General features: G+C 32.6%; 1 protein-coding gene across 2 annotated transcripts in view; it reads left to right on the forward strand.

Moving 5' to 3' along the window:
• emp (epithelial membrane protein) overlaps positions 1 to 24,283 on the forward strand; it is a 58,063-nt gene that overhangs the window by 24,526 nt on the left and 9,254 nt on the right. The window contains exons 1-4 of one of the 2 annotated variants that reach the window (XM_013321487.1): positions 10,520 to 10,672; positions 15,478 to 15,569; positions 17,799 to 17,959; positions 19,861 to 20,002. In XM_013321487.1, the coding sequence (XP_013176941.1) occupies positions 10,612 to 10,672; positions 15,478 to 15,569; positions 17,799 to 17,959; positions 19,861 to 20,002 (456 nt within the window). In that variant the 5' untranslated portion in view covers positions 10,520 to 10,611. Of the gene's footprint in view, positions 1 to 10,519; positions 10,673 to 15,477; positions 15,570 to 17,798; positions 17,960 to 19,860; positions 20,003 to 24,283 lie in introns of those variants that run through there. The other variant, XM_013321488.1, reaches the window with a different exon arrangement.

The raw sequence follows: 24,283 nt of genomic DNA on the forward strand, positions 1-24,283 counted from the left end.
AATCATCATCATCATCATCATCATCAGCTCACTATACGTCCCCACCGAAGGGCTCGGAGCCTACCCTAAGTTAAGGGTGATTAGGCCATAGTCAACCACGCTGGCCAAGTGCAGGTTGGTTAACTTCACACATATCTTTGAATTACTTCTCAGATATGTGCAGGTTGCATAAATGTACATATGTAAATCGGAAATCGAAAAACACATTGGTACATGGCGGGATTGGAACCCAGGACCTGCAGATTGCAAGTCAAGTTTGACCCCTGAGCCGCCGACGCTCTCAGTCAATAATCAATAGCTTTACGAAAATCGCTAACAAGTCAATCAAATAAGTTCGCAAAATTAGGATAACACTGTTTGTTTTTATTACATTTTTGAATACTTAATCCTAAATTTATTTTTTAAGTAAGAAAGAACCATTATGAGATTTTGAAACACTTAATTCAAGTAAAAAAAAGGCTGTAACCGAAAAAAAGTTCCCATCTTTGTTTATATATTTTCCTATATTTAATCATTTCCTACATGAAAAAAAATATGAATTTAAAGCTACCTATTCTATTGTTATATTGGTCTCATCTTATATACTTTTTTGTGTTTTTACCTTCCTATTATTAAAATCAACGATTGGGATAACTTTTGGAATAAAAAAAAACAAGGAAATTCGCCGAAATACGAAAGTCGCCATTTACTACTCACTTAATGACTGATTAAATCTCGACGATATTTTATTTCTAAATAAAAAATATATTCAAAATAAGGTACTTTAAATTTGATACTATATTAAGTTGAGAAAAAAACAGTAACTTAATTAACTTATTTTCGTAGATTGTTTTATTTTTTATTGGTTTAATTTGCTTACATAAGAATTCAAAGACTTAGATGGAAGATAAGTTCTAAGAAAATTGCAGGAAATAATCGATTGAATGACGTGATACGTCCTTGCCGACCTGTTTGTAGACGTCAGTTATTTTTAAATGTACAATTTATCTGATTTTAATGCTTTATTAATTTTATAATACAATAATATCCCTATCAATCTCTAAGCGGTGCAAATTTTTTGTGTTATATTTACTTATGAACACAAGTAATGAAAATATAATTTTTTTTTGAAATTACGCGCGGACGGAGTCGCGGGCTACAGCTAGTATGTTAATACAAGATTACCTGCTATGTAAACCCACTGCTAGAATCGATTGGGAATGAAAATCTCGTCACGGTCACGTGGTAAAAATTATTCTGTTTGGTTGTTATATCTCATCTCATTTTATTTCTTCTCTTTTATAAAAAAAATACGTTTATGCTCTTTGGTAAATTTTTGTTTATAATAGTTGTTTTTAAATGATGTGTTGCCTGATTGTGTAGTCAAAATCCTGTTTGACGTAAGATAATTGACTAAACAAATAATTGTGACCCATGCAAGTAGGACCAGTAAATATTTAATCTGTATTTATATCATTTAAATGTAAATGAGATATGTCGGTTAGTTGGTACTAAAATAGTTCATTGTAACAATTATTATTTAACACGGTAAATACTTTTAATCATTTATTTATGACTAAAATTGTGATTATATTCTTATACAATAAAAAGATTATTAATGATAGTCCATTTATTTCGACTCTTAATAAAAAAGATCATTAAATAAATTAATCAATTCACCAAAAAACGCAAAATTCGACTAATTTACTATTCGCCATTACAAATTGCTATTAATACGGTTTCTTGCATCTACCGCCACCTATTGGCGTAGCTCATAAACGCATCAACCGCATCGTAACCGCGCGTAACGCACAGAACACATCGATATTCGTGTGATATTCTCTGTCTTATACGGTTTCTGCAATAGTTATGCTTCGGAAGGCTAAAAAATACAATGTCCTATAGCCGTATGCATAGTTGTTTGAGTCTTTTAGGGTAGATTTAGTAACAAAAATACACTAATTGGTTATCTTACTTCTTACTAATATTATAAGTGCTTAGATAAATCGATGGATAAGATGGATCTCGATGAAATTTAGCATACATGTAGAATATGATCTAGAAGAACACATAGGCTACTTATTAGGTTTTTTTTAATACTGCGCGGACGGAGTCACGGGCGACAGCTAGTTAATCATTAAACGGCTTTACGCGTGACAATAAATTCATGACTTAAAGATAACTTTAATTTTGAATATCTTTTTTAATCTTTATAATTGGTAAGCCTTGCTACAGCGGTGTAAGTGTTGTCCTTGACATACAATCAGTATCCCTTTATACCGTTAAGTAATTGAATTTCCGGATTGCAATTCCACTTCGCTCGGGGATTATCATTCATCATCAATAGCAGTTCGCCTCGATTATCCGATTCCGATATTTCTTTTTGGCAATGACATATGAGTTTCGTACATCTTTCCTTGTTTAACTTTAATGCAGTTTAGCTATAAATTTCTACAAAAAACATGATAACCATAGGTCAACAATTTTTTATTTACAATTTTTTAGATATTAGAATCCTTTGCCGCGAATGGCGCGCTTTCGTTACACAGTCCAGTGCTAGATTGATTAGTGAGGGGACATAAACGTTGATATGTTAATAAGGCTAGTGTTGCGCCGATACAATGTATTTGAGAACATTGACTAGATATAAAATCATATTAAATTATTGCGTACCAAAACTTATAATTATGGGTATAAGTTAGTTTACTACAGATCTTTGATATTTAATCAAGTAATTTGATATCGTGAACTGGCCTTAGTATTATTTTCTGTTGTATAATTTATTCGGTTTAATCCATTTGAAAACGACGTATTGATTTTATCAAAGCTTATATAAAACGAAATAACCTAGAAAATCACGAGTCGAGTTCCTGTTTTTTTTGTTAATATTAATATTTTAATATGCTTTTGTACTTTGCCCCAAAAGACTTCCTTGCTATGGCGTTGAAAACTGGTTTTTTATTTGAGGTAAATTTGTAAATATACACAAATATGGCATAATTCTTTACACTTATCATTACGATAAATCTTTTTTTTTAATATTATTTTTTCTTTGTTTTTATAAACAGTTGTATGAATGGTAATGTTATATGTTACGTATTTCCTATTTCCTTTATTTATATATCGATGACGATAGATATTTACAAATGAAAAATAAATGTTTGCTGGAAGCCCAAGGAAGAACTGGTATACATACAGACAACACAAATAAGAAAAATAAGCAATAACAATACAATAGGAGTTTGTTTGTAGGTGTGTTTGATTGATTTAAAATTTGCAATAATAAACCTTTATAGTATAACTATAACTATTGTTCGACGTTAGAGATATGTTAATAAAAGCTAAGGATACTAAATAGTAAAGACATTTGGCTCAAGTTTTGATTAAAAAAATCCCACAAACTTGATTTATTTTGAATGATTGACCGTCAGTTTCTGAGTCTAAAATCTACATTTAAAACATGTTATCTCTGTTTTGTCAAAGATGAAAGACAGGGATGACGATATGTATGCAGGGATTTTGGACTCAGAAACTCACGGTTAGTCAAGGATAAATGTTATTTATCGTTTATCGTAATGGAAAAACCAAATAGAAACTTTACAATATGATCACCAATACAAAGATTTGACTGGAATAACCAAATCATTGTACAAATATCCTTTCATACAATTCGATTCTTTCATATTCATATTTAAATGAGGACAAAATATTAGTTACACACCGCGAGGCTGCACGTCGGTCATTTCCTCCAAGCTATTAGGTAACGCTTAGGTAAGTATGACGAAAACTATACTCTGGTAATAGTGTTTAGTAAGAACACAATCTTGGTTCGCATGCGAGGATATACTTTGTAAATGTCAGATACGTTGGTTCACAATGTTGACACAATTCCTCACGAATATATTATGACTGATTACATATTTTAAACGAACTAAATTAAGTATGCACGTGTTTAACCTATTTTCTTAGAGTATTTGACCTGAATACCACAAGATGGAAAAGCGGGGTAGTCAGCATTGAAGAAAAATATTTTATTGCTTGTCTATCTATAAAAGAAATCTCAATGCAAAGTACTAAGTGTCTAGACCTTTTTTTTGAGGGGAATGCTTTATGCATACTCCGCGAACGAAGGGAAGTGGTAGTGATGTGGGATTCTCTTCCGCATGTGAAGCATGCCCACTAAACCCCTCTGTTCTTCCTACCCATCATGGCGAGGCCACGGGCACGCTTGCGCTTTCCTCCGCAACAAGTGTCTAGACCTAAACACTAGTGCTCTTTGTTGATATTAGTCAGGTTCAGCGTTTACATACATAGATAAATTTTATATCAGTAACCGTGACTTTCTGAGACCAAAATCTCTGTATAAAACATATTGTTATCTCTGTTTTTTCAATGACAATAACGGAGGTATCGGTCTTGAAAACTCACGGTAAGCCGTTGTATTCCTATCGTTATACTTAAACAAAACTTTGCATAAATTAGACTATTAACTAGCCAGTTATGGTTTGATTATTAAGACGAGGTTAAAGCCTTTATTTTGTTAATCTGTGCCATTATATTTTATTGCGTAAAACTGACCTTGGTTTCTTTGGTAATTCGCACTTAGTAATAATGTGCAGTATGCGCGAAAATCTTTTTTTACGATGAACCGACGCAATGATAACCAAATCAATCTTAGCTTGACTAATTCTTGTGATTGTAATTTTTTAAGTCCAAGTTAGTAGTTAACCTTTGCCTCACGGCTTTATCGGAAAAGGTCGAATTGAAATGAAATATTATTTTGATGTCGGTAGCTCTGGGGTCAAGCACTTGACTTGCAATCTGCAGGTCCTGGGTTCGAATCCCGCCATGTACCGATGTGTTTTTCAGTTTTCGATTTACATATGTACATTTATCCGACGTTCTTACGGTGAAGGAAAACATCGTGATGCAACATAAATATGCATCATCATTTAAAAATAAATTAAAGAAATTTGTTAGTAAAATGTAAAATGTAATGTCTGACTACTGGTAAAATTTTCATGTTCTTGTAAAATTGTTTCTCGTAAGTGAATTTTGTAAATTCTTTGAGAAATAAAGATCTTAAACCACAACATGCACATATCTGAGAAGAAATCCAAAGATATGTGTGAAGTCAACCAACCCGCACTTGGCAAGCGTAGTTGACTATGGCGAAATCACCCTTAAATTAGGATAGGCTCCGAGCCTCGGTGAGGAAGTATAATGAGCTCATGATGATGATGATGATGATGATGATAATTTTGATAATGTTTCACTAATATGTAGTCGTTTTAGCCATTGTAGTAACCGTTAAATATGTTTAAAATCGAAATACGAATACTAAATTGTTTCAAATGAATTATAAATGCTAATAGTTTTTTTTAAACAATAGGTGCGGTCGTACGAGTTTTTTGGTTTTTAAAAACTGTGAATGTAATTAACGGTTGTGGAAATACCAGGTAATGTTACAGTTCGCAACAAATTAGCAGTATAAATTATTTATAATAATATTGAAGAATGGTTGTTACTTAATGGCGTACTATCTTACTAATATCATTGCGAATGTTTGAATGTATAGATGTTTGTTAGAGTGTATCACCAGAACGGCTGAACGGATTGAAATTTGACAGAGATGTAGAACACAGTCTGGAAGAACACATAGGGTACTTATTCACTTTTTTTTAATTCCGCGCGGACTAAGTCGCGAACGACAGTCAGTGTAATGACAATATTTGTGTAAAAAAAATTATTACAGTTAATTATTTATTTTTATCTAGATATAATATTACGTACTTATTTAGATTTTCCACCATACTTTTTAGTTACTAGTGTACAACACAAACTTTGAATACGTCATTTTTATTTGTTAATGTCAACTTATAGTTATCTCAATGAGTTTCCTGCCAGTACTTTTAAAAAACGTATGATGAGAAAAAATCCACGAATATTCTTCCAAGTGCTTAACAAACAAGGCAAGTGTGAAAACATGACGCAGCTATGTCCGTGTACATATTTACAATGAAGTATCATTTAAACAGTGTGAAGATGCTTAGTATTCGTACCTTGATCTTCAAATCTTCGACCTTAGTAATATTATAAGTGCCTAGGCTTCTTTCCAGTCGCTTCAGTGTTTAGAGACTGGTCGTGGATATCTAGTAGGTGCCGTGGCACGTTTCACCTGACGCTTCATCTCTTCCCGGGCTACTGCTTTTTCGCGCATATATGCAAAGGGACGTCTACTGCCGCTCTGACCTGGTCTTACTATTATCTTACTAATATTATAAATGCGAATGTTTAGATGGATGGCATCTCGATGAAATTTGTCATAGGCATAGTCTGGAAGAACATAGGCTCCTAATATTTTTTTGTAATTCCCAGTGGGCGGAGTCGCGGGCGAGAGCTAGTATATTATATATGCGATAAAGGTATCTATTTATGGTTAGGAGACCCTGGCATAGTTCAATTATTATATTTATGTGACCACTAATTCTTTGGGCAAAGCCATTTCTAGCGACCCTTTAGTTTATATCCCCAATACTAAATTGAACTAAATTGCATAACAAAAAAAGGAATATTATTTCAAATCTATACAAAAATCTCTTTCACGTTTAACTTCAATTTCTGCGTTTTATTTGAAAATGTTAGGGAAAATAGCAATTGCCATAATAAATTGATACAAACTTTTTTATCTCTTTTTATGTCAAATAGAATGAAAGGGATGGCAGTATTGTAATACAGATGTTACGATAGTGGAGAATCGTTTGTTAAAATTGACAGAAGTTAAACTAAACTCTTTATAACTTCCATCTGCCATTTGATATTTTATATCCAGCGCGGCAGTACCGTATTGTTCGTAGACAGAGTTTCAGTAGCACCTTGACCTACAACAATGTCGAACCTGCGAACTGTTTGCGAAATTCAACACAAAAAGTACCGCATTTTAATACAATAAAAAGTTACAACATGAGATAATACTAAGCCAGACGAATGTACAACAGAGATAGTAATCATTCCTTCCATTTTGTTAGATATGGGCGTTAATGTGTATTTGTTATGTTTGTTATTCCATAAATAGTAACTTAACATCAACATCGATTTAATTTTTCAGTTGTGTAATTTTTATGTCAGTAAAAGGTTATTGTTTTTGGTTAATCTTTATTACTCGTAATAAAAACTTTTTCTTTCTTTCATCTATTTGCTTAATGTTGCTCCTAATGTATAGTGCTAAAGGTATGAGACAAATCATATCAATTATTTCTTGTTAATTTTTGTTCTGCAACGTGACAAACAAACCGAGAATGTCGTCTGTACACTAGTATTGTACAGTCAGCTGCATAAATATGTATGCAATTACAATGTTCTATAAATTTGTATACACCTTCGGTTTATAAAATACATGCATAATCTTTGAATTTGGTTGGTTGACTTCACACATATCATTGAATTTCTTCGTAGATATGTCCAGGTTGCATCACGATGTTTTTCTACAACATAAGAACATCGGATAAATGTAAATCGAAAAACACATGGCGGGAATTGAGCCCAGGACCTGTAGATTACAAGTCACGTGCTTAAACCCCTGAGCCAACGACGCTCATAAGGGCGGATACATGCGTACATATTTTTCAAACCGAATGCAAATTTTTGGAGCCTAGTACACATTATTTATGCAGCTGACTGTACAAATATATAATGCTTTCTCAGTTTTCTCAAAGAGAATTTTCAGTGTGAACAAGTGATTCTCCAGTTGTCACATCCAAACCAATAATTAGAAATATCGCTCGTTACAATTAGTTTCTAACTGTTTCAATTAGGATAAAATACCACGACTAATTATAATTAGTAAGGTATAACTTGGAATTAATTAATTTGAGGTTATTGTTATCATGTTTGATCGTTTATGTGAGAAATATTTATTCATTTTAATTATTAATATGTAAATATCATGAGTTTTTATTATATTATATTGTATGGACAAAAATGCGGACATCATGCAATTTTTTTTAAATTTATTTATAAGTTTTTTATTAATTGACATGAGAATTTGTTAAGGTTAAAAATCATGATATTCCGGTGACGTCAAAGTTTAAAGTTTGAATATTTTCATGGGCAAAGTAATCGTTACTTAGAGAAAATTATAAGAAAAGATTCGAAGGTATTGCTATTACTTCATAGAAATTAGATATTTAATAATGTTTAGTAAAAAATAAAATAATTTTTTTTTAATCAGTTTAATAATCAGTTTTCGTCGTGTTTTTATATTTTATATATCTTATTCTTATCTAAGTATGGGTTCCAAGTATAAATAATAAAAAATCGTTTCAAACACAAATGAATACAAGGAGGAAAAAACTATGTTAATGTCTACAAAAGCAATCAATCAAATCACGTCAATTGTTGAACAAATAGGAATGATATAACGGAAAATGCCTGTACTAGGGTGATTTATTTTACTACGGCGTATTGCGCTGTTTAAGTATTGTTTGTTTTATTATAATTGCATTGGAAACTTAATGTTGCGTGGATCTTGTTTAATACGAATAAGATAATGGAATAAATGAGATGAAGAGCTCTTCAGCTATTTACAATGGAATTACATACATTTAATATCCGCATACTCAAAACATACATACGCATGTAAATGTATATATAAAAGTACATAATATTGGTTTCGTTAATTCACAATGTTTCGATTAAGCGATACTAGCGTCATCTGTCTCGATAATTAATTTACTTCTGGTAGATTTATCTTCGAGAAAGATCCTTTATTTCGGTTACCATTTGATATTTTGAATGATATTGGCCCTAAACATGTAGTTTACGATTAAAATTTTATTGTAGATACAAGTAAAATGACGTTTTGAATGTAATTGATGTTATAAAACCCTTACTCGTCCTGTATCTTTATGGGTCACTGACCTCTGTACATGGATTGGGTATAAACCGTAGAACTGGGTGCCTAATTGATTTTCGTCATTTTACCGCTGATCGTAGAGGTTGGTAGCAGTGGCGAGAACTTGAACTAATAATTGAGATATAAAATGAACTGTCATTAACATAATCAGGCGTTTTTAAGTTGAAACGAAGCTGAAGTTGTCATTTCGAAGCAGATAGCGTCTTTGTTTGATTGTTAAATCAATGTTATGTATATTTTACTGTATTATAAGGAAGACCTAGTCAACTGAACGTCGTATGAAAAGATTTATCGCCATACCGCACATGTTACATGGTCACTAAGGTAGCCGCTTAGTGTGAATTTAGTATGATAAATCTACAATAAAAGCTTAGTATTTATTGTCCCTTCAACGAATGCATGTTAACATGTCCAATTTAATTGATTCACGTCAATATAAACACGTCAAATGATATTGATTATGCATCTAAGATAAGCTGCATAATATTCCTCTTTACATATATGTTAATAGAATCAATGTTACTATTATAGTAACTAGGGCTACCAACTTTCAAATAGATCCAAACCACTGACCTCTATACATGAACAAGTCATAAACCGTGGTATTTTATACTTATTTGATTTTCGCCATTTTGAGGCTGACGGTTGCGACTGTTAGCAGTGGTGTGAATAGCAGTGGTAGAATTGACTGTATGCAGCTTTAACAGGCGCGTTTAAGACGAAGCTAAAGCTGTAATTTCAAAGCAATGACTTACCCGTTTGTAGATACAGCGACCCGAACACTGGCGGCCAAAAAAAATAATAACTAGTGACATGCCAACCCTAAATTCCTGGACAGTCGTTGAGAATCGATATAGAAACGACGTCCATTCGAAGTCGCTTCTTTTTTGTTTCTCGGTGACAGTCACTCTGATTTGAAGATTTTGGTGTCGATCCCCTAGAATCCAATATGCATCGTGCAAATTTGAAGAGTTGACAGCCCTAACTGTAACCCGACTGTCAACGTTTGCGGAAATAACTCGAAACTTTGTTATTGTTATGATAATTTTAGTCAGCTTTATTGGTATCACTGATTCAGTTTAAATCACGTATCAATGTGAAGTTTGATGACAATGGATTTTTGTTTATGTTTAATAAATAAATATTGCACTAATGATTTGCCTAGGTTTTTCGTGGTAAATAATTATTTTTAGACAATATTCTTAAAATAGATTTACTGAAATTCTGGGCTTGTGATTGTGAACTTAATAACATAACACAAGTAATTTGACCATGTAAACGCGCTTTGATTTGATAAAAAAATATCAAACACAGCTCAAAGTGTCGATTTATTTATTATGTATTAGCTATACACCAATAAGTTGGCAACACTTAAAAGGGAGAATGAGGGCAGAAAAAACTGGCAATACTATTGTAAAACAAAGGTATCGTACCCAAAAATCTGAACGAACTAATTAAGAAATGAAATTACGCAAAATGTGTCCTCAACAATCGATCGTGTCCATATAATCATGATCTAGCTACGAATGCGTCTTACGAAATGCACGGACAGATAACTTACTCGGTCAAACAGCGGAAAAAAAACAATTTTCACGAGTAAAACCTACTTGCACGGCGCACGGCGACCAGTCGCTCTCGCGCCGGCGCGCCCGCTGTTTCAAAATGGCGATCTGATTCCCGCCACTATCGAAAATACACGATACCGTTAAACTTAAATTATGGCGCTGAAAGTCCAGTTGTCTCGTTATGTTGAACGTGTGAAGGATAACAGGGGGATAAGTGAGTGTCCACGTGTTATATTTACGTAACTAAACCCGTTTACGTACAAAATATTCCGAATATCGTGTTTGCGGTAGCGTGAAATAGAAATTCCGACCTTCGATTACTATCCAGTATTAAGTGATTAAAATAATATCTAAAAATATCGTCGTCAGTCAGATTCTAGAAGTGATAGTGTTACTTTCTCCTTAAAATTATACCTAACTTTCTATCACATCTCGTAAAAAACTTGGAATCCATTTCCAGAAATGGCATTGCAATTTTAAATTCTATTGAATTATATTTTAATCATAATCAAATAATGATACATATACGTTAGTTATTTTTAGTGTCGATTGAGTAATAATTTAATGGAATAAATTAACGTAATTTAATAATTAAAGTATGCAACTATTGCAACACTCCGGTACAAAGAATTCGCTGCAAGGGACAAGTGAATGTAAAATTTACGCAACTCATCTTCAAAATATTCATATAGTGTGTTGAAATGTAAGAATAAACAATTGCATTAATGTGTTCCTATGATAATTATATAAATGCTTACGAATCGCTTATATTATAAATATAGTTGAGAGTTTGTTAATATTACTTTTATAGTTTGTTAGAGCAGAATTCGACAAGATATTGGCCAAAGAAGAACCACTTTCTATTATTTAAAGAGCTGTTTCGTAACTTTTGAAGTCTCTTTTTGTCGTATTTTTTCCCCAATAAAGATCTTGAATGCAACAGACAATCTGCGGTAAGAAACTACGGTTGTGGTAACAGTGGGTCACGAATGCAAGACCCATTACCTTAATAAATTAAAGTGTACCTTGTTTTGTATGAGTTTTAGTAATTTGTGAGATATTATGTAAATTTGTATGTATAACCCAGCTGGGAATGCGGGCGTGAAATAGTAACTTTCCGGTATACAGTTTGGCAGGGAAGAAAATAGAGAATCAATTAATTTTGATACAAAATAATATTTAATTGTGTTCAAAAAAACAACACTAGTTGTAAATTTGTCTTGGCAATTTATATTTAATTTAACATAATTTTATCGGGTCTCAAACGGTAGATTAGGTAGATATTGAATACGTATTTTTGAATTGCAGTTGTCAGTCAAATTAGTGGTCAAGATATCTGGAGTGTAAAGATGATACAGATTATACAGTTATTACTTTTTACGTAGGTAGTGAATAAAATATTGTTATTCATAACAACAATCTTGTCATACAGAATGCTCTCGTTTTGAATAAAGCGTAACCTTGTAACATACTCTTAAAGTAATTCATTCTTATTGATAAAGTGCACAATAAATTCAATTGTGTTCTTGATGTTTTAATTCTCGGTAGACATATTTGATCGACATTTAAAAAAAAATTATAACTTTTTACTTGACATTGGAAAATCTAAAACGACACGTCGACCTTATAACCACAATAATAGGAAAATAGGAGGGGAAAGAAATAGAGAGAGACCAAGAATAAAATATTCCACAGATAAAGCAAAAAGCGGACATTTTGTCGCATCAGGAGGTAAAGAGAATGGAAGAAAAGAGGGAGGACTGGAAATTGTTTCATCGCCAAAGGCCCCTTAGTCCAGGAAAGATATCGAATTATTCTAGAGTATAGCATTGTGTTGAATGTTATTTGTTTCGCTTCGTAAACGCAGTGGTAAGTTTTTACACGTATAAGCGTATTTTGTTTAATTTAACCTGACAAAATGGTTGGTGAACCTCCAAAAAGACCTTGGCAACACGCATCGGTATCGCACAATGGTTTATCTGAACAATCGCTATTGATTGCATCTGCCGCTTGCTCAGCTGTAGTGTCAGCACGTCTGTTCGTATCCGGTATTAAATAATATCACGTATCATGTTAATTTTTTTTAATTCCCGGAATTATAACTTTATTATTATTAAATAACACCATCCATTCAGAAGTAGCATTGTACCATCTAGATGTATATGTTGTATGCAACATCCACGTACTTTTTAAATGTTCCTGATTAAATGTTCCATAACATCATCCGTTGCCAAGCAACGGTTTGGACTTCATCGCTACATTTTTTTTAATTCAAATAATTAAAACGCATTTGTATTTTTCCACGGAATTGTATACGAGTACAGTGAGTATTTATTTTTTATTAATAACTTATAGTTATTATTGAATAACTTGGTAGTTTAATATCATATTGTTTCCTGATTGTTTAAAAAGAAAAAATGTTTAATATTTTATATTAGTGTTTTATAAATCGCAAATGTATAGTCAAACCGTAACAATGCTCATTCATTTCAGTAGTGGAAGTAACCCTTAACGTTATTTATAATAGTGAAGGGACCTTCTAATGTACTTGACGCAATTCACCGGACTGGCTTACTGTCTACAACTGAAGTATTCAAACCAGACGTATATCACAGATAACTATCAAAATACTATTAAATAGACAATCAAGAAAAATATTAATCTTTGTTACAAAAGTATTAAATTTCTATCTATGAGTTTTAACAATAATAAGTAAAATCTGGATGCAAAGCGATTGTAAAAATATTAAAAAAAACGTATTATATATTTCACCGTAACTTAATTAGCTTTATTATTACGATATAAATCGTAGGATGTTAATTTTCGACCTTATTTAGGTGGTTTTAAACATTATTTTAAACTAATAGTAATTAATTGTAGTCATTGTCGTTTCCGTTCTTTTGCAATCAGATTTACTTAAGCGCCATTAATATTGAGTTTCGTCATCATCAGCCTGACTCAGTCCACTATAGGACATAATCAGTGACTGTATATTTGTATTCGTTAGTTTCCACTGCCGAAATATGTCTACAAAGAGTTATTCTCATACCTTTTTTCTTTGAAAAATCGCAGGAATATTATAAAATCACTTGTTATTTTTGTTGAAATTGTTTAATCGTTCATTGGATGTACCAACACATTGTATATTGGATGTACAACCACATGTAACACGCTATGTTACATGTGGTTTGTGTTAAGATATGACTGACGGGACGGTGACAGTGAAAGTTCAAGTGAAATTGAGTTAGACAAGACATCAATGTTTTTGCTCAGATATACAGATATGAGACTCACGGCCGTAACTAACAGGGTTAGATATTACGGATTTCAAATCGATATATCTTACTTCTTACTTTGTTACTTATATTTTAAGGCTGTCGCTCGCGACTCCGTCCGCAATTAAAAAAAACCTAATGTAGCCTATGTGTTCTTCCAGGCTATGTTCTACATGTTTGCCAAATTTTAGCGAGTTCCATGCAGCCGTTCTTGAGATACTTTCAAACAACCATCCATCCAAACATTCGCATTATCTTACTTTGTTACTAATATTTTAAATGTGAATATATCCAGAACGGCTGCATGGATTCTCCTGAAATTTGGCAAAGATGTAAAATATAGTCTAGAAGAAAACTTAGGTTTTTTTCTTACCGCGTGGACGACAGCTTGTCTTTTATAATCTAAACAGTCTACATTTTAAGGTGGTGGAAATCCAAGTGCCCACTCTTAACCGCTTCAACATTAATTGGCTAATCTTTAGGTGGCTTATAAGCCACATAATTCTATGCAAACTTTGTTTTTAAAAAAGATCTTGTTACATTGTTTCTGCGAGACTGTTTGTTATTATTAGCAAAATGAACAATTTTATTTACGATACGTGAAAATAATTCGAAGTTTAATTTAAATGAAATGTTTTCTAAGCTGATTATTTTAACATGTTTTTAATTTTTTATCATTTAATTGTTACTGGTTTTTGAAAATCCTTATCTCTTAGAAATAAATACCAAAACACGTTTAATGTAACCTGTTATGTAATAACGTTTTATTATGCGATGATTGGAACAAAATTATAATAAGACTACTTTAATGTCTAGTTTACATTATTCCAGTCAAGAAATCGAATCCAGCGCTCGATTACATCTAGAAAAAACTAAACCCACATTGAAACGTAATCGCGATTGATTTGATCGCAACTCTCGAATAAAGTAAACTGAGCATAATCTCAAAGCTGATAAAGAAAAAAACTTAAAAAAAACTTTTTTGCCTTACGCCAAGGAAAAGATTTAAACGTCAGTGACTTGTAACAATTAAATCTTAAACTTAAACCCTTGTTAAAAAGATTACGAATTGCTAATTACATGCATTCTCACTATACAAAAAATACAAAGCATCAATTGTTATTGTCTGTTTTAATTAAATTCTTGTAAAAAGCAAATTATTTTTGATATAAACGTATTACGAGGGTCAATAATATATAAACATCCAAATTTCAACTTAATTACAAATCCATTAAGTCTATAATCACTTGATCGTGTAATAATCGACATGTTTTCAAAAACATATTCGTACGTAGAACGTTGGTGTTTGGAAAATATTATCACGTATTGAGTTTCGACGAAGCGACTCCGTAAGGAAAACCGAGTATGTAGTGCGTACGTCGGTGTTGCTGTGTTTATCAAATTGAGTCGTTTCTCTACACTCTCTAAACATTACTCGATGATGATTCATATATAAATAAATCAGTGCGAAATGTTTAAACGCTTTGAACGTTTGTACGAGAAACAAATATACTAGTCGCACGTATGATGATATAACTTGTTTTCGACCAAAATGATTTTCGTGCTTTTGTAACTCTGCTAAACATGATCTTTATTTCTGTCAAAATATTTTGTTTTAATTATGAGACTTTGAAATAGTAAATTTTAGATGGTTGGGTAAAAAATGATATTTTTGAGTTACTACTTTATAAGTAGGAGCCGATTGATATGGTTTTTATTAATGGAATGTTTTTTTTTATTCCAGGGTTCGTGCTGGCTTCCGCCGTAGTGCTACTATTATTGGGCATAATATGTGCAATATTCTTCTCATCATGGGTCAAGCTATTTATAGATCACGTAAGTTGAATTTTTTTTAACAATTATATGCAAAAATTGAAATAGTTTTCAGTTTACGTCGTTAAAACAATGCCCGTAACCTAAAGGCGTAGGCAAAGACTACCGACCTCTATTTGCGGTGGCCAAACGAACCTCAGCAATCCATTTGTCGCCCTTCCGGGAGACGGAACGCGACGAATGGCTAGCCACAACGCCACCTACCTTCTAAATAAATCTTCCCTAGCTAAATAAAAAAATAATAATAACGGCTAGATAAATTTAAGATCGTTAAAGATCTCGGGTAAGAAATTTATTTACTAACTATTTTATTACGAGTAACAATTTGACATTGTGGCAAAATTCATATTACGAATCCTACTACTTTTAATTGTTATCCAATAACGTACTGTTAGGTACTCGTGAGTATGGCTGTTTGTGTGAAATCGATAAAATTTTCCATTTCTAATTTTAATTGGTAATATTATACCTACATATGTTGTAAGGTAGCCTTCACCTAAACTGTTAATTTTGAATAGTTTTACATAAATGAAATGAATAGGCTATTAATATTATATTAGTTTCGACAATATGTAAACAAAGTATTTTGTAAGTATATTAATATGAACCAATTTGGATTTAAGCTATGTGAAATATAGAACATAAAAGATTTAAATTTGTCGTAATAAATTTAGTTAGTAAATTACTTGGAATGTCAATTACCATGCTGTGCCAATTCTTCCTCATAAATTATAGTATTTATATTAGAAAAAAACTACTTAAATTCTTTAGACATTATTACTTTATAATAAATATGTATTATTAGTTACTAAATTTCAATAAAATTGTATGGATAACGACAAGGCTATCTGATCGAGTGGGCATAAGATAAACGAAGTTAGGAGAACTCAATAGCGCCCTCCTGTTAATTAAAAAATTGTCACAAGATCATTTTCGTACTGTAGCTGTCATATTATTTTTTATGTCATTTTCTATATCCTTTGACAGGACTAACGGGTACAGCAGCCCCTCTCATCGGCTCAGATATCCCTGTTGGACTATACTTCGCTATGTTTGTTCCAAATGTTATGTATAACAATGTACGTTATTCTTTATGAATACACATGCGAATTAAGTATATGAATAAATATAAAATTTAAGCAACGGTAGTTTCGTCTTAAAGATATTAATCAAATCCTACGCTTTTATGTCAAAAACTCATATATTTATATAAGGTCATTGACACACTTTCCACTAAAGGCAAAAGATTCGCAACGGCGATAGATCTAACATAGCGTTTGTTGATTCATTGGCTCGTGAAATCACTACTTATACGTATTTCTACGCGAATTGCGTACAGAAGCGTACAAAAGAAATCGTTCTAAACAACTTGAATTTTCGAGGTTAACTACTAAGTTATGCATTTGTTGCGATTAGAGAAGAAATACATAGAGCTGTTACGATGGAATATATGTATATAATACAATAATACATAAAGTTTCAGCTTTAGAAAAGTATACAATAGTGTACAAATTTGTACACAATAAACCTAGTTATAGGGTCATATTTAATATACAACTTTCTCATGCAATAACAATGAGTAGTGTTAACTTCGCATGCCTCGTGCTAAAAATAAATTCTTTAATCTCATTCATACATCTCGTGTACTGTTTGTTAGAAACAATTGTTGTTAGATATTTTAGTTTCGCAAAGCGGTGCGAATCGGCAATTATGGTCGCTCGGCCGCTCGACAGTTCGCCTTCACCTAAATATTTACCAGTTTAAGCGTTAGTTAAGTTTATACGTCGATAAACCGTTCACTGTGACGTAGGCAGATAACGGTTCGGAACTTTGTTACGAGCCCATTCATACATTTTTACTATGACTTGATTTATTGGGCATGACACTCAATTGTTTTTTCTAAAGATTTTGTTAACTGAAATACTTATTTTGTAGTTTAAAATATATTTACATATCCATGTAACTCCACTGCCTAAAGAGAAGTATAAAAATATCTTACAGGCTTTTTCGGCTGTGGAATGAACTACGAGTTACCAAACCTTTATATTTTTAAACCTAATTATCCTTGGTTACTAGTATTGTCTCCGTAATCGTTGGTTTCTAAGCCTTTACCAGGGATTTTTCCCTGTATGAAACATATTTTTATCTCTGTGTGGTCAGGCAAGATTTTGGCCTCAAAAACCAACTATAAGTCATTGTATGTCAATTTGACTAGTTGTTTGTTTATAACAGGAGCTGGTGCTCCGCCCCGGCTCGATGACGTTCGAGTGGTGGGCGCGACCACCGGTGCGGCCCTTCGTCAACGTATACGTCTACAATGTCACCAACGCGGATGAATTCCTCAACAACGGATCCAAGCCCATACTCGATGAACTTGGACCATACGTTTACTCGTAAGTATCTCATCGAAAAGTCATATAATTTGATGGTTGATGTCTCATTGTGTTGTACCTTAGAAACAATACTTTCCTCTTGAATATTGAATAACCGTTAAATGTAATTATTAATGATTAATTGAATAAAACAATAGAAGATTAAGTTAAAGCTATAAATATTCTATGCATTTTACAAGGCCTTTTAGTGGTGCTTGATAATATTAACATCCAAATTACCAATCAGTTTAGACTCAATGATAAAAATGGTGTGAAATGCTTACACATGGGACATTTTGGGACACCCTGTAGACACATCTGAACTAATGAAGCTAATACCATATGGAATCGATATGGTTGTCTTTTCAATACGATAGTATTGTTGCTGTAATATCGCAAGCAGTGTTATATCACATGTGTTGTAATTTATTACCGAACTAATCACCGCTAGGGGGCGCTTGCGTCATCGTCGCGTACCATATATGCAACTGTAATACTGCGTTAAATGTGATACTCGGTGACTTACGACTTTTAATATTTAAACCTAAATATTAAAAAAAACTTAACTCGTGCTTCAGAAAGTAGTCTAAGTAGACCCAAATGACTCCATGGGTCCAATTTGAAGAAAAAAATATAGCACTAGCGAAGATCCTCGGAAACTATTAAAGTTTTAAATGAGTTGTACGAAAAAAATCTTTAAAAATATAGCTTAAAATGTATGTTGTATAGTATGTTACTTATTAATTTTTATTGACTTATTGTTTGAACAAATTCATGAAAAGAAATCTTGAATTCCCGTTAAGTAAAATATTGATGTTAGCGGTTATTGTTCTTTTTATAGTAAATTCATTATAATATCTGAAGCACTGTAGATGTAGTTATTGCAGTTTGTGTTACGTGCTTACTTAAGATAAAAGCGAGACACGCATGACTAATTACAATTGTTTACTGTTTGCTCTCACGTATTCCGTGTATAAGAAGTAAGTAGAAGAAGTAAAACACTCAATTTTTCAGTTAATTATATTTTAATAGTAACTATAAAAGTAATTCTTAAATCCAGTTTTATTTTAATAAGTATTTAAACTTTACTTAGTTACCAAGTTATTTATGTTAATGAACGATTTAGTTAGCAATTAAAGTTACAACAAATAATACATGATTTTATAGCTTTTGTACTAATTGTAAAAAAAAAACAATCGACCTTGGGTTATGAAGGAAATGATTTGCTTCGAAAATACTGTGTTTTCCTCGTAGAGAAAACAGAATCAAAGAAATATTACTTTTGTGATTTACGTTTTCCTTGTAATATTGATTTTTTAAATATCAATCTTAATAAAAAGTTGTTTCATGTTTCTTGTTATTGTGTAAAAATCATTAAATTTGATTTTTTTTTATATGTTATGTCAACCCATTGTCATTAGAACAATTGCACATATATCACGCGATATTGCGTGTTATGTGATATATAAATCTAATGTCCGATAGCTCGTACGACTCTGCACTTATATATTTTTATAATAAATCATTCTTTCTAATAAGAAGATAGGAACAAGGACTAAATGATATTATATATGTTATTTAAACATTGCATGCCACCAAAGAAATGATTTTTTTTCCCCAAAAATTTATAAAATCTCCATACATGTTCCTTATGCGGAAAACAAAAGTATGGAATGTGCCGGTGTTAGTGTTCACATCGAATAATACTTAGGAGCCTTTAAGAGTAGGATGCCTTTAAGGATATATATACACAAAGCGCCTACCTTGATTACGAACCATACCATTTAACATGAAGTAAGATTGTAGTCAAACGGTAGGTTATTCGTTAATAAACATATTTATCAAGTTATAACAATGTTCCTTGTCCTAAGCATTTACCTTTTGCAAAGCCTTATACTATTAAAAAAACCGTTTGTAAACAGGGAGGAGTGGGAGAAGGTGAACATAACCGACAACGAGAACGGGACGCTCTCCTTCCACTACAAGCGAACGTACACCTTCCAGCCGGACATGAGCGCCGGACCGGACGACGACGTTGTTGTTGTCCCCAACATACCTATGCTGGTGAGTACAAGAACTAATAGATAAAGTTATATCGAGTAGTTGAGTCGCCGATATTTTGTTCTTTCGATGCCTGTGCCATTCGAACGCTGTTTGTCAATTGTTGTTGCAAACGTTGCCACGATTTTCAAAACGGCGGAGCAAATCAATACCATTGATCTATAGTCGCTATGCACTGATCGAATAGATGACTCGCATCAATGATTCACCGACGACGAATACTCGCGACGCAATGATAGGTACAATATTAGTTTCGAATTTTACGTTGCCTTGTGTACAAAAGGGTTAAACTTATATGTATAAATTGCAGTTATGTATGTGTAACGTTCATAGAACATCCTCGAACATGATCTACTCGAGTATAGGTCCTTTGCATTACATTAATAATCGTTGTAAAGTGTGGTAAGTTACCATATAGTTATGATATAATTACAAAACGTATGCAATTAAATACTATAAAGTGTTATTATATTAATAACCATACTTTATGCTATACTTAAGAAAAAAATATTTTATACTTATACTTTTAAACACGAAATAATGACAATAAATTAAATGGTATAATAGGTTAGTAGGGATATTAATGTGTAGTATTTTGTATAATATAGCATGTGGTATTCGATAAAGAACATTGAGAGAAGAGGCTTATTAGAAAGAAACTTAAATGTATTTAATACTTTAATTTAATTATTATAATATTATCGAACAACGTTCGTAATTTCTTTGGTGGAGCTGCTATACTCTGGCATATATAAAAATAATATTTAAAATGAAATATTTTTTAAGTGTACGAGTATTAATGTATAAATTCCACAAGACTTTCCAATATCGCGCCTAACGTAAGCATCTGGAATGTATGATAAATAACATTCGCGTTAATTGAGCAATCGATAATCAAACGTATTAGCATTATAATTGGTTAGTAGCAGAACGAGTGATCTGCCACTAGCTTTATCCTGCCATACACGAACCGATTAAGTTATCGATTGAGATAGTATCAAACGGTCAGCGTAAGTTCAGTTCAGTTGATGTTTACCGTACAAGATAAGTTTGTAGTCGCTGCTAAAAATTATATCGGCCGTACTATTTGGTATGCCGTTTAACGTAGTTTGTGTATGGCAACTTTATCGAATGCACGTTCTAGCCCGGGTGAAAGTGGTACACATTGCTTCGTTCTCCTTACATTTTGATCACATTGGCGATTGTCTATTGTTTAGGGTTTTTTTTCGTTGAGATTTATAAAGGTACGCGCCCATTGGCCCGCATCGTACGCACGGAATAAATGATAAAAAGCAAACTAAAATCTGTTGCGTGCCTCGCGTGCGGAGCTTCCGACGCGCGCCAATGGACGCTTACCTTAAGTTGTCAAGGTCTTCTGCTAACTAAATAATATTTGTGTTGAGCGTTAAGCAATTTGGTAATTATTTTCCGTTCTTTGGATAGATTAAATAAATGTTAAATAAAATGCTATCTATAAAAGTAATAGCTATGCCTTAACCAAAATGCCGTATGATGTCAACGCGTTTCTAATAAATATTGTTCAATAGTAAACACTGAGTGTCTCTCAGAATAGTAGTTGAGATGTATTGTTTACATATCTGTAAATAATATAGTTTTAACCTTCTAGAAATTACTAGCATTGCTCAATGTATTGTTTAACTAGATGTCAATGGCTGATATATAATGACAATGCTTACACAATGAATGAATGGACAAAAAGAATCTTGGCGATGGCGAAAGTTGTCACAATTACGTCTACAACATATGAAAGTGAAGATAGATTTCTGACGAACTAGTCTTTGTAGTCTTACTAACTGTCGCTCGCGACTCCGTCCGCGATTAAAAATAGATGTTGGCCGATTCTCAGACCTACTCAATATGCTCACAAAATTTCGCGAGAATCGGTCAAGCCGTTTCGGAGGAGTATGGGAACGAAAATTGTGACACGAGAATTTTATACATAAGATTTGTTATGTGGATCTATCGAAATATGTTCAATTGGTAGCTACAATTAATAAGTATAGTAATAATTGAATAAGACAGAAGAATACTATAGTTCCAAATTTGGTCAATGTATGGTTCGTGCTTAAGTTGGCACGTCAGCCAGAAGAGTACTTTTGTTTCTGACGTGCCAAATCAAGTACTAGATATACAGCGTTGTCTAGTCGATGTACATTAGGAAGGTGCGATATGAGATAACTGTACGGTTCCGTATCGGCGGACGTTCCGGAGCGTCGATTGTTCCGTCTCACAGAACGCCTTGATCGTACACCTTCACCAAACACGATAGCTCGCTCAGTAACGACTGAACACATGTGCAATAAACGTGTATTTTAAACCTTGATTGTATAGTATACATCATGCACTAGTATTGCATAACCTAATTCTTTTGTGGTATTTTTAGTATCTATTATTTAAACATCCTGTTGTTCGTAATCTATTGGACCATATTTAGCCGCCGTCTTAGTTAATATTTTTGGAGCAACTCAAAAAGAGACTGCGAAGTATGTGAATCAGGAGTAATATTTAATCGAATAAGTTTGTTTACATAAACATTGGAAAAATTTCGTGGCATTTAAAAGATAAAAAATAAATAAATATACCTGAATATACTTGTATGATCAACTGATTTTGTTTGTTTATTTATAATACTTCTTTAAGTTATTAATGTGTTAAATAGCGAATAGAAATCGACGAAGAAACGTCGATTATCACAGTCCATTTGTCAAGCGGTGCGTAACAGAAACCCGCACATTTGACGATGAGGTCAGACTGGAAAGTCGGGCACATGTGCATTGCACTTCACGTGAAAATGTACAAGACCATTGTCTAAAGTTTACTGTTAACATGTGATAATTATTAAATACTAGCTGACGCCCGTGACTTCGTCCGCGCAGAATTAAAAAATCACTTACATGTTCTTTCAGACTATGTTCTAACACCTTCCAACATCCATCGTGATGGTATATTTTTTCATACATACGTTTCAGTGTATGGTATACTATACAAAATGAACATAAGGGTTAAGTACAAAGGTTGGCTTTGCATGTTCAGTTTCTAGTAACACGGATGTCTATGGGCGTTGCTTATTTATGAACTTATATTTTTTAATAACAAAAGAGTAAACAATTACCCAGGAAGTATATCCTTTTAAAGTGTAAATGATTGTTCTATGAATCATATAAAACTCTTACACCTTGTTTTTGCTTCAACAAGTTTTACTTGTTCCACCGTCCTTTACTAAAGGTAAAGGTTTTCTGTGACTTAAAGAAACCAGTTAACATTGTTACGCGACTCTAGTAATTCTAAAATAAGCTCCTTAATGACCGGCGACTGAAACAACGTGACCTATCTACAGAATAAATCAACTCTTCTTGATAATATAAATGTTGCCCACTAGTCATGAATTCCGCCAATTAGTAATTTGCCTGGGAAAAGTGCCTGTAAAGAGTGACATGTGACAAGAAGATATACAATTATTTATTAAATGATGAATGAAATTGCGACATTTCTGTAAAATAATTGTTAAATCATTCGGCGCCCATGTAGCATCGTGAATGGTGTTACTTTGTGAATGAATTCGTCCTATATGCTCATAATGCTCTAGGCGAATTGCTCATGCACTTGTTACAATTTGCAAGCCAGGCAAACTATAAAAAGGCGGAGTTGACAATCTGTCGGTAACATGCACATAACATCACGATATATGGACGTCTCTGGAATTACTATCCTCGTATTAACCATTATAAAAGAGATTTCAACTTTAAATCTTACGTATTACATCTTCAATTTGCATGTATCTCGCATACAAATGACTTTTCAGAACTGTTGTATCCCTAAGGGCAACAACCCATTACATGCAAATTATTTTATTAGTTAAGAACCCTGATGTTTGTTTTTGCATTGCTTAATTGTTTTTATGTTAATCCTCTTAGTAAGCATGCGAATAAAAACACAATTTAAAATGGCCTTTTCATTCTTGTATTTTAAAGAAAAACATGTTTTTTAGTCTGTATTTACACTATATTTTTTTATTATATTAATCGATATGAACTAAAACTTTGGTAACCATTTTTGTGTAATAGACAACCCTATTTTTTTTTAAAGATCAAACAGTTGTTAACTTGTAATAATTCAAATTTATTTTATTAAACCAGTAGAGACCTGCGTGAACTTTTCATTTGATGGTGGGTTTTCACTGCAGCACCACCTGCACATAAAAATATTGATATCCCTTACATTCTTTTCCAAAAAACAAAGACAACAAATAGTGTCTTTTCGATT

Source organism: Papilio xuthus, unplaced genomic scaffold (assembly GCF_000836235.2).
Source record: "Papilio xuthus unplaced genomic scaffold, Pxut_1.1 DF825946.1, whole genome shotgun sequence".
Lineage (NCBI taxonomy): Eukaryota > Metazoa > Arthropoda > Insecta > Lepidoptera > Papilionidae > Papilio > Papilio xuthus.